At 53.1% G+C, this 17,235-nt stretch overlaps 1 protein-coding gene across 8 annotated transcripts in view; it reads left to right on the top strand.

Moving 5' to 3' along the window:
* Window positions 1-16,437, top strand: part of Prickle2 (prickle planar cell polarity protein 2) — a 287,253-nt gene extending 270,816 nt beyond the window's left edge. For all 8 annotated transcript variants that reach the window (XM_087181640.1, XM_004871601.4, XM_087181639.1 and 5 more), the window contains one exon: window positions 10,808-16,437. In XM_087181640.1, the coding sequence (XP_087037766.1) occupies window positions 10,808-11,697 (890 nt within the window). In that variant the 3' untranslated portion in view covers window positions 11,698-16,437. The remainder of the gene's footprint in view (window positions 1-10,807) is intronic.
* Window positions 16,438-17,235: the final 798 nt, after the last annotated feature.

Raw genomic sequence — 17,235 nt, 5'->3', positions numbered from 1 at the left:
GGAGCCAGGTCCAGGACCCTCTGTCCCTCCCTCCCCCCTCCCTGCCCCCCCAAGTCCCTAGCACCCTGTTGGGTCTCTTGTGTGCCACCCCTCTGAATGGTTTCCAGGGGCTGCGTGGCTGGCTGCCCAGGCTGAGAACAACCCTGTATATTCTGCCTGTCTTGGGCCGGCACCAGAAGGGACCACGTTTAGTGAGAAGCCCTGGGGAACTAGGCCATCGGTCTCGCTGGCCGAGCTCTGACAGGAGCAGTAACACAAACCATCCTGGAAATCCTGTGTCTGGTGGGTGGCAGAAGCCTCACACCTCACTTGGTGCCGGCGAGGCAGAGTGACATAGCACGGCTTTCAGACTGAATCCAAGGTCTCCCTCAGTGAGGTCCTGGTCATTGACTCATGTCGTCTGACATCTAGCACGTGGGACTTTTAAAGGCATCAAAGTCTGTTGAAGAACTTGCAGAAATGCAGATTCTTGAACCACTGGCCTAGAAGTCCCCCGTCAGAGCTCTGGGACGGGGCTCAGGAGCCTGCCTGCAAATGGACCCCTGGGGACTTGGAACCTCAAGGTGAGCTGGCCACCAGGTTAGGCAGTTCTGCCGGCCAGGCGCAGGCTAGCAGGCACCACTGCCATGAGACACCTGACAAGAGGTTTAGACTAATAAAAGAGGATGAGGCAGATAAATCTTGTGTTTGGGTTTAGCTTTTTTTTCATCACTGGGGATTGACTCCAAGGCCTTCACACCAAGCTACATCCCCAGCCTTTTAATTTTCTGTGAGACAGGATCCCACTAGGTTGCCCAGGCTGGACTTGAACTTGCATTTGTCCCGCCTCAGCCTCCCAGAGCGTTCTGATGACAGATACATGCCACCATGCCAGCTTCTTTTTCTTTCTTGGTCAAAAAGCAGCTCCGCCACGTGCTTCCTGACTGTCCAGGAATCTCCTCCCTGTTTGTAGTTTGCTCCCTCTGGGACTTCCCCCGATAACTCTCCCATCCCTCCCTTGGCCTGCTGGTCAGAACAGCCCCTGCTGCCGCTGCCTCGGGGGTGCCACGCCCCGCAGACACCTCGGCAGTGGTCCCCCTGAGCTCGTGGCCTCCTCACAGAATGGACACTCGGGCTCTCAGCTGAAGCGTTGCCAGCAAAGGCTGAGAAGAGGAAGCCAGGCTTGGAGGGGCAGATGGGCCTGGCTCTCGTCGGTGTTCTGCAGCCCAGGACCTGCTTCCCACGCCAGGCCCTTCCCACTCCACGAGTGACTGCAGTGCGTAGTAAACAGCAGCACGTGGGGTTTGATAGATGTAAGTCAAAGACTGGACTAAGGGGAAAGGAGCGGCCTCCAGCCAGGTGGGACCAGAGAGGCCCTAGTGGCTACACAGTTTGAAGGGGAGCAGAAAACAGGAACCAAGAACTGTTTTAAGACAATATTTTAAGGATCAAAATTCATACAAATATTCTTGATTAACAAAATAACAGTGCATAAATAAGGATAAGACCCCTCATATGTTAGCCTTAGGCTCCTAGCACGTGTCTTTAGAGTTTGGGTAGGAGCAGCATCCTGTTTTCAAACTACAGGTGCACTTTCTGTCTTTTTTGTGAGAATTCATGTTCCACTGAAGCCAAATTTTGAGAGGTCCTGTAGAAATTCCCCAGCTTACTTGCTCACACAATGCTCTTTAGCATAGTCTGAGAGGATTTCTTGGAGAGCCTTTGGTGGCTCACAGAGCACGTCATCAGCATAGAGGTTTGCTGGGGGGAGGAGGACAATTGAGGGCCCTGGAGGACCCCCAGGGACACAGCTCCCACGAGGGAGCAGCTGCCGGTGCATCTGGGAGAAGTGAGCCCAGCCAGCTCGGTGGCCTCAGGAAGCCGGCCGAAGGCCACAGGCTGACCACAGCAGGAGCTGGAGACTCAGCAGGACAAGAAGCCTCTGTGGCCCGGGGGACCCCTTTGGGCGATCTGAGGACCCATCCTGGCCTGGCGAGTCTCTTGGCAGAGGTGGCGCGCTGGCTGGTGGCAGCATCACTTCTGTTGATGAGAAAGGAAACAGGATAATGGGGGGCTGTGCCTTCTGTCCTGATTTTGGAGGCTCCCTGGCTGGAAGCCTGGCGGTGCTACCTGCTCAGAGACAGCCTGCTGGGTAGGCTTTATGAAATGCACCTTCCTGGATGTATCAGAAGAAACAAGAGGTTCCAGGGGTTCCTCCAAATGTGTGAGATAAAGGAAAGTCCCCAAATGCTTGCAGTACCAAAGGTAGAATACAGAACAGCTACATCAGCATCTTCCAGGAGTTTGTTAGAAATTTGGACTCTTGGGCACACCGTAGGCTTAGTGGACCCATGTCTTGGTTTTAAGAGATCCCTGGGTGATTTGCATATCTGCCAAAGTCCGAAAATAGGCTGCTTTGGAAAGTCCAGAGACCTAGTCCTCTCTGTGCATGTGTCGCTGATTCCCCCTTACCCATTACCTTGGCAAGGTGCTCCTCTCTTCTCTTCTATTCTCGGGTGCTCCTCCATCAGACAAAGGGCTCACTGCTGCCCTCTCCAGATCACAACATATTTTGGGCTCTATCCAGGGCTCTGTAAATGCAAATGAGTACTATATAAGCGGTAAGACTCTGGGTAGCACAATCTCTTTGTATCCTACCTTCAAAAGGAAAAGAAGAGGAAATTTAATCCTTCCAACCAAACAAAGCTTAGCATGTCAGGTACCAGTCTGAGCCATGTGACAGGGAGAGGCTGTCCAGGAAGTGTTGGGGTGGGGTGGGGTGGTGAGTGCCCTGTTTTCCTTTTCAACTGTCAGGAGTACCTTCGCACCTCTCTTGGCAGCAGTCTGCAATAAGCGTAGGACACACGTGTGGCACCCAGAAGGATGCGTGTCGTGTGCTGCAGCCCGGTGAACTCCTGCTCTCAGGCACCTGGCCTTTCCTGTTGTCCCCTCCTGCGGTGTCCCCTCCATTGGGGGCATTTCTCTGCCTGTGAGGTGCTCCCCCAGGGCCCTGGTCACAGCAGCACCCACAGTGCCTGCAGTAACCAGGCCTCATCAACAGTGCAAAGGCTCAAAGTGGGTCTCTGGGCCCGGCTCCCCACTGCCCACTGCCTGCAGCCGCTGGTTCTGTCCCTGATGGCGGGTCACTGTGCAGAGCCCCGGGCCACTTGCTTGTTGCCTTGCTCGACGGACTCTGGGAAGCAGTGCGGCTCAGTGTAAGCCCCGAGTGGACTGTCAGACAGCCTTTGGCTGGTTTAATTTTTTTGTGCATCCTTCCCATTAGCAATAGGCTTTGTGGCCACACAACCAGAATCCCCTGAGGAGCTGAGTATCCTATTGAAAATTGACTCCGCATATTTCCACGAGATAGACGCCCCTGCCCCGTTCCCACTCATGGCCACAAGCCTGTCTGCAGTGGGGTGAATGGCTTACGGGGAGTTAAAGGCAGGGGGAGTCACGGACAGAGGGAGCAGTCCAGCCCGAGTTTTGACCAGGCTTGTCCCGGTGAGTGTGCTCATGCGGGTGGGAAGTGGCTGCAGGGCCCAGAGACTGGCCCCTCTCCAGCAGGGCCTTCAAGGCGAGTCCCTGGAGTGAGCGCCCCTGACAAGGTCACCGGGCCCCTCTCCGGCAGGGAGCAGGGCAGCGGCGGTTGTGAAGATGCCACTTGGGCGGTCTGGTCTCCCAGAGTGCTGAGGAGGCGGGGCTGCAGTCAGCCCCGCCCCCAGCCCACTGCTCCCTAGATGGCAGATGGGAGAGACACAGGCTAGGTCTGCCGGTCCTGGGAATAAGGAAGAGAGATCCATCACGGGCTGACTTCTAAGGCCTGACGTGGCCCAAGAGTGGGACAGTGGAGGCCTCAAGCCAGGGAGCTCCTGAACCCCTGGGGTAGCTGCTCAGCAGCGTCAGGGGCAGGTTTGCAGCAGGCTCAGCATGGCTGTCCTGGCAAGGCCTGAGCAGAGGTTCAGTTCAGGATGGTGTTGCCCCCGGGACATCTGACAGTGTCTGGAGACATTGGGCTGTCACCGCAGAGGGAGGAGCCCTAGCATTTGGTCAGTAGAGGCCAGGAATGCCCAGGACTGCTCCAGGACAAAGAAGTTGCTGGCCCACACTGCTAGTAGAATGGAAGTCGAGAGAGCTGAATCAGAATCTCTTAGGGAATTAGAGTCTGATTTCTGGGGTTGAGACACCTTGAGTGCCAAAGACCTTTGTCCCTGAGTGGTGGTTGCTGGCTCTCCTGGGCACGGGAACTGGGGGAGCCGCTGCAGGGTCGGAGTCCGCACATCTGTTACCCCTGGTGGCGCAGGTCCAGCCCCAGACCCTGTGCTGTCACTGGCCGCCTGCCCCATGTGAGGGGCCAGGAGCCTCGTGATTCTCCTTCCTTCCCCACCCCAGCCTCCCTGTCGGTCTCCGGTCAACCCATTCCATGCCTGTCACCAGGAAACATGGCGCTGTTTAAACTCTGCCGCCTGATGGCAGTCTCTCAGCTGGAGCCAGTGTGAGATCAAGGGTGTTGCTGAAGTCAATTGACTTAGGTGGAAAAAGGATCCCAAAGGACACGATCAAAACAGCCCCTGTGCCGCACACGCACACGCACATGCACGCTTCAGACACTGTACCTCTAAATGGCTATGTAGAGCCACGACACCGTGGCTGCCCTGGCTTGGTGCAGTGAGCAAAGCCCAAGGGCTAGAAAGTAAATATTTAGGCTTTTCAGTCCCGAGACCTAACTCTGGGAAGCAGTCATGGATAACACGTAGGTGAGAGGTGTGATTGTGCTCCAGATACCTTCACTCACAAAACCGGTAGCGGCGGGAGTGACTCTCAGGCAGGAGTTTCCAAATCTCTCTTCTAAACAATTCGAGTTTCTTCACGTCCCCGCCTTGGAGAAGGGACAGGAAAGCCTTCCTGGACGGGAGGGCAAGGGGGCAGACCCTGTGTCTCCTACTGCACATAAATATGAAGGCAGAGGCCTGTTTTAAGAGCCAGAAGCCTGGCTCTCTGTCTTCGCAGACCGTGTTTTTCAAGGAGTGGGGCCAGACGGGATCATAAATAGGGAACAGAGTGCCTTCCCCACAGTGCAGCCTTCTGCCTCTGCTGAGAACGGGCGGGGCACTGCCGAGGTCGCCTTCCTTGCCCATCAGCCCCGGAACATTCTGTGAAAGCCACTGTTTTTCCTGGCCATTGCCTGTTTCTGTGAGATTCTGTGAGCGCCCCCATTTGTGTAGGGAGACGCTGCTCAGACGGAAATGCTGGTGTTACTGAAGATGCTCCAGCTGGACCATTGCATTGACAGCTGGAGCCCGAGAACAGCAGGCTGCACCTCTGGAGTGAGGCCTGTGGGCTGAGGGACCTTCCCGGGGCAGCCAGCCTTGCCGCCCTGGGACCAGGATAAATCACGGCTGTTAGCCCCATCCAGCACCTCCCACAGAGCCTGCATTCTCTGACAGGAACAGCACCCTGCCTGTCACTGAAGCAGAGTCCACTGGAGAGGAAGCTGGCTGGCACCTCCGTCTCCTCCTCCAGTGCTGGGCCCCTATCTTGCCTGCTTTAAATGTGGAGTCTGACTTGGCTGCAGCCAGAGCGCTCCGGAAAATGTGGTTTACAGCTCCACCTCCCTACCCCACGCGTGCTTGTGCACCAGAGCACACACGTCCCCACCCACGACACAGCCAGGCTGCAGAGAGAGGAAGCTGCATGGTAGGAGAGCCGAGGGGCACTTAGGGCCCCTGGAGGGGCTGTGTTGATGTGCACTGCTCTGTCTTCACAGACCGGTGAAATAGAGCTGAGCTCCGCCAGTGCAGGGAGGAACCCCACAGCCACCTTTGAGGGACAAATTTACACCGGGCTCACGTCCAAGTGAACACCAGTGTGTGCCAAGCACTGTGTGGGTCGTTTCTCAGTCCACAGTCAAGCTCTCAAACAGCATTTGTTTGCCTTAAACCTGGCTGGCTGTCAGACCCCTGGGACATGCGGTCTTCCCCTGGGGACTTTCAGGCCTTAGTCCTTCTTCCTGCAGGTTGCATACCAGATTCTGGGATGGGGTAGCACATTCCCACCCTCTTTGGTTCAGCCGAGAAGACAGATGAACAAATATCATAGATTTACTGTCATGACGACTCTTGGCAGCCCCGTAATGTTTGTCACTTAACCATACTATAGCTAGCACTCCGATACTGTTATTGTGCCTGTCTGCCGATGCACCTTAAGAGGTTTAAAAACTGCCCAGGTCACCGAGCCAGGAGGCGGCTGTGCATTTCTGTGCAGCGGCAGTGAGTGAGGAAGCGTTTCTGGAGGTGGAATGTGAACCAAGCCCACAGTTTGCTCTCCAGAGCTGTGACTCATCAGGTGAAGACCATTTTGCAGTTTAGAGAGCTATGTGTGCCCCACAGCACCTTCCACCCTAACAGTGTAGGAGCCCAGGTCGTGGGCACCCAGTGACCTACCGGGGACAGTGAGGGGCCGTGCAGCCGTGGCATTTTGTGGCCAGTGTTTGGAATTCTGCCTGTCTGAATTACAGCCGTGACTCACTCCAGGTCAAGGGATGGTGGCCTTCTCCAAGCTGTGGGCAGCATGGGGTTCATCTGCCTTTATCCTACAATCACGTACTGTGCACCAACAGCACTCTGGGTGCTGCCAGTTCTGTGGGAGTGCAGAGAACACAGGACAAGATCCCTTCACACACACACACGCACACACATTCATTCAGCTGCAAACTTAGGCACAAACTTAAGCAAATAGGTCAGGGTGGGCAGCTTAAGAGAAAGTCAAGTCCAAGAGAGGGTGGCTGGTCAGGGGACAGATAGCTTTGCTACTTTGGAAAGGATGGCCAGGGCAGGCGGCACTGGGATGGTGGCCTCTCTACGCAGTGCAGACGGGAGGGCATCCAAGGGAGGGGAATCAGCTGTAAGTGTGTTGGAGAGGGAGCAGGGCTGTCACCGCGGCCATGCAGGGCAGGAGAGGGGCAGCAGTAGCTGATGGTGGTGATGATGGAGAGCAAAAGGGGGGAGTCAGGTCCCCTAATTGATCACGAAGATGCTGGGTTTTGCCAATGATGAAACTGACCACAGAACCACCCTTTTTTGAGACAAGAACACACTTTCTGCTCATCTCTGGGCAGCCTTTCTTTCATGTCCCCCCATGCAAGAAGACTCTAGAGGGAAATGGGAGTTCAGGAATCAGAAGAGACATTCCTGCTCTCCCATGCATGCTTCCCCAGGAGACTGGCTTCCCGTGGGCACAACCGAGAGCAGACCTGGGCTCACTCGAGCACCACTCTGGCACCTCGCTTCTCGAGGGGGTGCGCAGGGCATCCTGAGGGTGTCCTACACCTCGGCGGGCAGAAGCACATCCAGCAAAGTAAAAGCCACGCTTCTTCATACATGCCTCCACACGGACACGGGAACTTGTGCACATGGAGGATGTTCCTGGGAGCATTTCCAGTCAGGGCTCGTAAAATACGGGGTTCAGTGAGCAGCGTGTTTGGAAATGGGTAGTATTTGCCAGGCAGTGGAAGCTGACCCTGATCCCACCCAAGAGCTTGACTGAAAGCCTGCGAGGGCCGTGGTTCTCACCTAGACAGCTTGGTTCCAGGGTTCCTTCCCTTCCTTGCTAGAGTTCACTGTTCAGACTCCTCATCCACATCTTCGCGTTCTCCTCTCCCTCCGCCTCCAACTGGGGAGGCTCTGGGTGCGAAATCAGCCTTTATGATGTGTGTGTCACAGATAAACAGCAGGGAAAGCAGAAGCGGGAGGACCAGGCACCGCTTGCTCTGACAATTATCCCAGTAATTAAATGATTTTTTAAAATTACCTTCTAGTACAGGATTTGGCAGAATACAGTTGGCCGTCTGTACAGGTTCCACCTCTGCAGATTCCACCAGCCCAGGACTGAAAATGTCGTTAGGCCTGTGGTGGTTGCATCTGCACGAAACACGCACAGCCTTTTTTCTTGTCATGATTCCCTGCACAGTAGTGTGACAGCTACTGTGTCCCATTTACATCCTATTAGGTATCATAAGTAATCTCACGATGATTTAAGGCACAGGAGAAGTTGCATGTGGCTGTGTGGAAATAAGATGTCCTTTCTGAGCACCTGGAGATTTGGGTTTCTAAGGAGTCTTGGCACCTGTCCCCGTGGGTAACTAGTTTCCCTGAAGGCAAAATCAGTGTTAACATTTGACTTTCACTGATACTGCTTCATTTTTATACTTTTTATTGAGATGTAACTTACATGAAGGGAAGCAAACAAGTATTAAAACGACACCTCTGAGTCTCCCCATCTGTCCTTTTGTAATCTCCATCCAGTTCTAGCCACAGAAGCATTCCAGGGTCCTGCAAACTCCTCTTGAGACTGTACCCTGACTTCGGTCACCATCCGCAGCTTTAGCTTGTTCTCAGATGTCACATAAGTGGAAGCACACCGCACATGTTCTTCAAGAGTCCCTCTCTATTTTCTGTGAGACTCACCCACGTTGGGAAGACGTAATTATTCATTCATTACCCATTATTGTGGAGTGTCCCATCATATTCAGGGTTTCTTGTCTCTGGCACTGTCTGCATGTCAGCTGGATAATTCCTAGGGGTGGCGTTCTGTGTACTGCTGCCTCTGCCCACAGGACTGGCCACACCTTCCCAGTCAGAACATCCAAAAATGTCTCCAGATATTTCCACATTTTATCCAGGATTGAAAGCCATCATGCTATATGAAAATGCTCCAATTTGTTAAGCAATCACTTTAAAATAGTTAAACATTGCAAAAGTAGAGCAAACACCACTTCTTTTCCTAGGTGTACCTGTTGCTAACATTCCGCTCCCCTGATCTTTTGCCTTCACATGCACCAGGCACACACACACACTGCACTTCTGAACCACTGGAGAGCAAGTCACGCCCATCTTGGCCATTTATTACTATAACTTTCTGTGCATAATTCCCACGCATAAGGGTCTTCTCCACCATCATCACAATTACTCACTGACCACAGGAAATCTGGTTTACTTCTCTCTTTTGCCCATGTTCCATTTGTTTTTTTAACTGACCAGAAATTTCCTTAAGCACTTGTTTTTCCTGCAGAGCAAGTTCCAGTTCAGGGTTAGGTAGACTAGAGTTTGCCGTGTTCCTGGGGCCCGTGTTGGCTTTCTGATTCTGCAGCAAAGCACCCTACACAGCCAGACGGTAAGGGGAGAGGTCTGTTTCGGAGGAGTCAGTCCCTGGTCCTGTGACCTCATTGCCTTCGAGGCCGTGTGAGGGAGAACATGTGGCAGAGTGTGCAGTGGGGCAGACTCTCCTCGTGGGGCCTGGGGGGCAGAAGAGAGGGGAAGTGGAGGGCCGGGATCCTGATATACCTTCCAGGGGGCCCTGCCCCATGACCTCCCTCCACCTCGTAAAGTTTCTACCACTTCCCAGAAGCGGGGACAAAGTCTTTAACACAGGGGCTCTGGAGGACATTTAAGAGCAGCTTTCAGTCAAGAACAGTGATGGCAAACCTTTTAGAGCTTGCAGTGATAACAAACAGCCCGCTGTGGCATGCATGCCGTAGGTTCATCAGCACTGGTCTAGAACATTCCCTCGGCCTGTTTTGTACAGTTTATGATACTGAGTTTTTGTTTCGTTTTGATTTTTTAAACCAAGGAACATAGTCCTCTTCTTCCTCCCCCTCCTCCTCCTCTTCATACAGCGTCCCTCCTTTTAGGGTTGGTCTCCTTCATTTCTGAACACACTGCAGTGTGCATTCTTGACTGGAATATGAGATAATGTGTTCTTGGGACGTCCCACTTGGAGGCCAAAATGTCTAGTTGAATCTCCTCAGGAAAAGCTTTGATTTCAAGAAAAGGTGTGGTCTGATTTTGCTATCACAGTCACTACTTTTTCCTTTATAATATGAGTAATATGTGAGGAAACATTTTAAGACCATGCCTCCTCATTCGTTTTTACCCCTAAGTTTAGTACACTTTTTGGCCCTTGCAGGCTATTGTACACAAGTCTTCTCTTTCCCCCATTACTGATGTACCAGTGCATTTACCTGTTATCAGTTTGGAATCAAGAATTCCCATTTGTTTCGATAGTTTGTAAATATTTGCTGTACGTAAATATTTTACTGCTCAAAGTGTTCAGATCTGGCCACCAAGAACCCCTTCCAAGTAGGCCCTCTGTTCTTTCCTGATCATATTTTTAAATATTTCCTTACTCTTGGTCATTACAAGATGCTACAGGTTCATCTTTCACTTTCCTTTCCTCTAGCCTAAAATCTATTTCCCAAGAAGCCCAGGTTCCTTATAATAAATGATAGCAGAAAATCCCACAGTTTGCTGTTCTGTTAATCAGCATTTGAGTTGTTCCCAGTTCCAGCGTGTTGTAAGAGAAGAGAGCTGCTCTGCACATCCCTAAACCTATTGGGGACCCGTATACTGACTCCTGTCCGCATATAACCAAGAGGAGCCATGAAAGACCCAGACCTCCATTCTGGGCTGTATACTAAAGGAATGCCGGCATAGCCCATAAAGAATGGACAGGATATTCAGAGTGGCTTTATTCGCAATCCACACATGCACAAATGCTGTCCACTTGGCTTCAATAGATACAGCCAAGTGGTTTGCTGGAGGTTGGTCCGGTGGCGGGAGTGGCCTGGCGGGAGGCAAGAACAACCCGTGGCAGGGATGACCATGAGCTGCTGCCTTCCAGCTGGCTTGCCGTCAGTGTCCAGAAACGGCAAAAGCACTGATCCTTTCGGTGGGGAGGTGATGCGTACGCACGCACCACGCTCACGCACACGCACACTCACGCGCGCCGCCGCGCGTCGTCGGCACTGACTGGCCCTCTGCTCTCTCCCCAGGTTTCTCCGCGGAAGGCGGGGCCAAGCGCCAGGAGCACCTGTCGCGGTTTTCCATGCCGGACCTCAGCAAAGACTCGGGAATGAACGTGTCCGAGAAGCTGAGCACCCTGGGTACCCTCAACTCGTCCGTGCAGTTCCGGAGCGCCGAGTCGGTGCGCAGCCTGCTGTCGGCGCAGCAGTACCAGGAGGCAGACGGCGGCCTCCGCCAGCTCGGCGCCCCCGCGGGGTACCGGGACCTGCAGGCCCGCGGGCGCAGGCACCAGAGCTTCGACTTCGACGCGGGGCTGGCGGGCGGCCCGCTGCCCGGCCCCGAGGCGGCGCGGCTGCAGCCCCTGAGCGAGCGCACGCGGCGCCGGGCCTCCCCGCGCGACCCCGAGGCGCGCCGCCCGCGCACGCACGCGCATGCGCACCGCCCCCGCCGCTCGCGCCGCTCGCGCTCGGACAACGCGCTGCACCTGGCCGGCGAGCGCGAGGCACTGTCCCGCCTGAAGGGGCGGCCGGGCCTGCGCGCCCGCGAGGACTGCGAGCCGTTCGCGCGCCAGCGCAGCTTCCAGGGCAGCCCGGGCCCGGGCGGCCGCCGGGACCTGTGCGGCCAGTGCCCCCGGACCGTGTCGGACCTGGCGCTGCAGAACGCCGTCGGGGAGCGCTGGGCGCCCTGCTTCGCCGAGTACGACTGGTGCTCCACCTGCTCGTCCTCCTCCGAGTCCGACAACGAGGGCTTCTTCCTCGGCGAGCCCATTCCGCAGCCGGCGCGCCTGCGCTACGTCACCAGCGACGAGCTGCTGCACAAGTACGGCTCCTACGGGGTCCCCAAGGCCTCCACCTTGGGGGGCCGGGGGCAGCTGCACGGCAGGAAAAGACAGAAGAGCAAAAACTGCATCATTTCCTAGGGCGTGGGCCGGGGGCCGAGTGCCGCTTCGGGCGCGCTGTCCACCTGCACGTCCCCAGGAAACAGTAGACGACGCCGGGTCGGCCACCGCCTGCCCTGCGTCCTGGCTCAACCGTTCCCGCTCGCTTGTTTCCCGGTTCTCTTACTTTTAGGACCATTTTTCCAGTAAGTCATTTTGTTTATTAGCCAGGATCTGAGACTAAGTTATTACTTGTCCATTGTAAATGCGATGTAAATGAGAGTTCTGAGAAAATATTTTTGTATTTTGTAATATCAAAGGAATTTCTATCTCGCAGCGGGGACTTGCATGCACATCCAGCATTGTCTTTGAGTGATATCCGAAGGTGGCCCAGGGCCACCTTTTTTTTACTAGACAAATTTGTTACATGTCAGTGAGACTTTTTTCGAAGGAGTATATTCAGTTTGGCTTTTTGTGGCTGAAAAAAGTTCATTCTTCCCAAAGCATTTGATGCTCTCTTCCATCCTAGGGCGCTATCCTTAAGCCCCGTCCCACCCCAATAGAATTTATTCTCTACAAAGTGATAGTAACTTTTTAAATTGCAGATGTAACTTTCGTTGACGGCCGATGCCAGCCGGGTCAGTAAAGTCCAGTGGGAAACGCCGTCCCTGCCCGGAGCGTGAAGTTGCTTAATGTCGATCTATTCCGTGGGGAAACTAAGTGCCCGTGCGTGGTGCTGTTGCGTGCTGTCCGCATGACGTTGTTCTGATGTTGTTTTCTGGTGCCCATGTTTCCTGGATTGTATTACCTGCTTTCTTTTTTCCAAGGCAGACGGAGCTGCTGCCTGACAACCGGTTGTCCTCAGAGCAATGAATTTGAGCGTTTGGAACTGGGGCCGACGGGTCCTGGGGGCTCGGGGGGCGGGGGTGTTGCCTGCAGGCTTGGAGAGGAACGGGCGATCTGAACGCAGACAGCAGAAGGGTCCCAGGATGGGAGTCAGGAAGCAGACGTTCCGGACAGGAAGGAGAGGGGAGGCCACAGCTGCCTTGAGTAGCCCCGGCCTGATAGTCGGTTTAACAAGCTCAGTGACCGGAACGCGGGGTCACCCAGGAAGGTGGGGCTGCTGAGATTTCAGGGGAAGGACTCGGAAAAACAGACTTTGTTGAAAGAGATTTCATTCTGAACTTTGAACTTGGTCAGAAAGAGAACGGGCTCAAATGTGAGGGCTTAAAGAAGACATTGAACGGTTGTGCTGTTTATAGTAAAATAAAACTTCCTGCCTGGCTTCAGCTAAAGATGAAGCACCTGCTCTTTGTCCATTCTCCTCCTCCCCTCAGTGGACTGTAGCAGCTGAAATACCCCATTCGAGGACCCCTTAGTGAGCTGCTCTGTCCACATAGTCCACGGTGCGTGTCGGCGGCCATCCGCCCTGGTGAGGTGGGCGTGGCCCCTTCCCAGTGTAGTAGTTGACATTTTCTAATATTTTTATGGAGGGAATGTGAAAAGTGGCTCTTCAGATGCCATCCCAGATGGGTCTGGGGAAAGGAAAGTTGTAAAGAACATGGTATGGAACTCCATTCAGGATGTATTAAAATAATTTGCTTTTCAGGTATTAATATGACATTTGTCATTGTCACTGATTTTTTAAAAAAGCAATGCAAATGTTGGTTGTGACTGTTTTCCGCATGCTATCTTCATATCTAAATGCTTCACTAATTATTCAAGCCTCTGGAGAATTAACTTTAATACGTTTGTATAGTAGGTTTGTAAACTGCTCGGCAAGTTGATTAAGAAATTATGTACAACACCATGCTACTAAAGTGTCAGGTTTCTGGTGGGAACTGGGGGAGTCCAATTTGAAGTTTTGAGCTCCTTTATTGATTGAAATAAAAAGGCATTGTTGGAAAAAGAAAACAGAGAGGAAGGGTGGATCCCTTAACTTAGCAAAGGGTTGGAAATGTTTATCCTGTGTGGCTCCAAATCCAGTGAAAGAAATTCTCGCATTTAAAGTAGTAGCTCTTAAATTTCCGAGTAAGCCTTCCAGCATCATCAGCAGAAAGAGGTGGCCTAGACCTGACCGACCTTCCCCACAGGGACCTAGTGCCTGGGGTCACTGCAGGCCCAGCCATCCAGAGAGCTCCCAGGGACTTCCCACCAGCGCAGGACAGGCAGTGAGATCCCGGCCGCAGCTTGCACTGCCCTGGCAAGATGACCTCCGTCTGTCTTGCCTGCACTGCAGGTTTCTTCCCTCACCCAGATGCAGCCAGGTGCCTTACAGAGGGTCACTGCAAGAAGGCCAGTTCCTCAGAGTGGGGCTCCCAGTGAGCGGCCCGAGAGGGTGTCCTGTACAGGGCGTCACCTTGCTGTCCGTGGTGACACACCTGCCACCGTAGGTCACATCCCAGAAACTCCGTGCACTCTTTGCCAAGGCAGGAACTTGAGGCTCTCGCCTGATTCCTCCTCATAACCTTAGCTGTTGCTGGTCAAGTGGCTTCTCCGAGTGGGCCTCCACTCCCCTGCTCAAGATCATCGGCTCATCCTCCTCTTCTTTGCCTGGTTTTCAGAAGAGTGATCTTTTCCCATTTTCCTCTCCTCTGGTGTCCTGGCCGGTTTCCTTTCCACCTCCCCCACGATTGCACGTGTCTTTGGTCAGACCTGCATCTTCAGAGTTCTGTCCACTTCTTACTGCTGCTGGATTCAGTGGCCACAGAACTGGCTCCTTTCTGGGCCCAGGAAGCATCTGCCACCGAGTGTCCCGTGTGGGCCTGCGAGGCCTGCCGCCCTGGGAACTAGCTCTGAGCAGGGCAGGGAAGCCCTTGCTTCTGACCTTTAGTTCTGGGGTCTCTGCTGGGGTGGGGGTGGCGGTGACTGAGGTGAGGGAAATCAGACCGTGTGGCCAGCTTTTGCACATGTCCGATGGAGAGCTCCTGGGGCTGGACTTGTGGCACCTTCTGTCCACACTCACCTTTTCTTCTGTAGTCCTTCCTTTCTCTTTCCAACCAGGTGAGTGAACAGCAGTTTTGTTTTTCTAATGTGAGACGTGGGGGCAGCACCTCCTCACCTCTGTGCCGTAATAAGGTGGTGATTTCTTCTCTAGAAGGAGTTTTTGCTGCTTGGGTTCTGCTAGCCATTGCTGCATCTGGGCAGGGCCGGCAACAGCTCCTGCTCTGCCACCCTGCTGCCTGAGCAGGTGTGAGGGAGGCATTGCTGTGGACCTCCCATGAAAAGGTGGGCACAGGAGTCTCCGGCCACTCCAGCCAGGCAGGACCAGTTGATTAGAACTGATCTTACTCGTCTGATAACGATTCTTATTTATAAACTGCTTCTTATCTGTCTTCCCACCCTGGCTTTCTTGCCATGGAATAAAACTAGAACAGCACATAATTAGGAAGCATCAATCATAAATAACTGGGAGACTCCATGTTCTCTCTCCCTCAGATGGTGGAGGCTGAAGGAAGCTGACGTGTCAGCTGCACAAAGACAGACTTCTTCAACCTCCTCCTCCACGCTCATGTTCTTTGCCGGCTAGCATAGGCAGCCTCTGTCCATTCTGCAGTGCTCAAGCGAGACTCCCCCCTTTCTTCCTCTAGTCCCACTTCCTAATGAGAGAGGGAACAAGCATTTAAATTACCAAAGGAGAAAGCGCTCCTCATGTATTTCTAACAGAAACCAGATGCTTCTGCCTGAGGAGGATCCAACCATGGCCCAGGAAAGTGGAAAAATGAACCAGTTATGTGGATATTTGACCTAAGAGGAGTTGCTGCTGGCAACTGCCTGGCCCTCCAGAGCCTTGGCCTGGGCTCTGCAGGTGGTGTTCCACAGCACCTGCTCTGACTGAGGAGGCGCTGCAGACGGCCACCTCCTGAGGCCCATTTCTGTAAGGGCAAGAGCAGTGGGCATGAAGGGGCCTGGGCCTTGTCTCCAGGGCTGTGTCCCTCTGGATGGACCTCAGCAGGCACCAGAGCACACCTGTGTGATCATTCAGAAGTCATCATCAAGGTCAAGCTCAAAAAAGAGTTCGCTTCTTTTTCCATCTTCCCATAAGAGTAGCTCAGTGAACATGAGACTCCATACAACATGACTCACGGTTGGGAGCTGGGCTGTTTTATAAGCTTACTTCCTGCCAAGAAAACTAGCTTTCCTCAGGGGAATAAAAAGGAGAGAAAAGTCACACAGCGTTAGGGAACACTTCTGTGATTTAAACAAGATGACTTGCTAAGATAGAAAGGGCTTTCTTATTCTGTCCTGAGAGTTTTCTGACACCCTTTGGCTCACTGGGCATTTGGCCCATGACATTCAGCAGGTCACTAATCAAGCTTCTCTGAAATTCTCAGTTTTTACCAATAAGGTCTGTTCTCCAGCCTCTCGAATGGATTTCCATATTTTTCCAGAAAGTATTCTTGCTTCTGTCATAGAGCCCAGCTTAATGTTTGAAGGCCTGAGAGTCATCCATTTTCTCTGGAGAGTGAGGGCCTGACAGGGCTGCCTCCCTGACCCTGTCCCTTCCTGCACAGGGTGGCTCTGCCCATCTCCTGCTTTAACTTCACGTGCATAAACCAAACCTCCAAGGGCCTGAGGTGGTGAGGCAGGCTGGAATCTGCTGCGTGTCAAGTGTGAAGGTGTGTCTTGTTAAGAAGGCCTGTCACAGGCCTCTGGTGTGGGCTCTGCCAGAGACTGCTCTGAACACTTTGCTTGAGATCTGTGCCCTGTAAAATGGATATGATGTTTTACCGATGTCTGTAATACATTTGTAAACTTCCAATAAAATTTGAATAAAAGAAATGTTGCCTTTCTTCTCAGTTCTCCCTCGCTTGCCAGATTTTTGGGGTGATCTCGGCCTTTGACCATCTCAGCAAAGGAGAGAGGGCCCACAGGTGTTGGAGGAAGAGACTCATTATGAAAGGTGAGCCTGAAAGTCTAAATCTGAGTTTCACTCAGTGTGGCTCCCTCTGTGTTTGGGGCCCTTCATTTTCTGTGGCAGAGGATTATGCTGTGACTGAAGGACTTCAGACTTCAGCCCAGCGCTGCCTCTCACCGCTAGCCCAGCAGCACCTCCCCCAGGTGTGACGAGCAAAACCACTCCCCACATGGAATCCATTACTGTGGTTTACAAAAGAAAGAAAACAAAACAAAATAGTTGGGGAGGCTGTGGAGAAATCGAAACACTTGCAGCACCGTTGGTGGGAATATAAAATGATGCACTGCTGTGGAAAACAGTATGGTAGTTCCTCAAAAAATTAAAAATAGAATTACCATATAATCCAGCAATTCCACTGGATACACTCCCAAAGGACAATGAAAGCAGGTCCTCAAACAGGCACTCGTTCACTCGTGTTCATAAGAACAATACTTACAACAGCCCAAAGCAAGGGCAATGCAGATGTCCACATGGGCAAACTGTGGAGCGTCCGACAGTGGGATGCTCTCCAGCCTTCGAAAGAGGGAGCTGCAAGAGGTCACAGTGGAGGAGCCTCCAGGACATTGTGCTAAGTGTGAGCTGAAGCGGACCAAAGGGACAGATACTGCGTGATTCCACCTAAATAAGGAACCTCGAGTCAAGTACAGAGACACAAATTCAAA

The sequence above is a fragment of the Heterocephalus glaber genome, unplaced genomic scaffold (assembly GCF_053883595.1).
Source record: "Heterocephalus glaber isolate CG9 unplaced genomic scaffold, H.glaber_assembly_v1.0 deba00001472, whole genome shotgun sequence".
NCBI lineage: Eukaryota > Metazoa > Chordata > Mammalia > Rodentia > Bathyergidae > Heterocephalus > Heterocephalus glaber.
The sequence above is the reverse complement of the archived record's forward strand: the minus strand, read 5'-3'. Positions and strand labels throughout refer to the sequence as shown.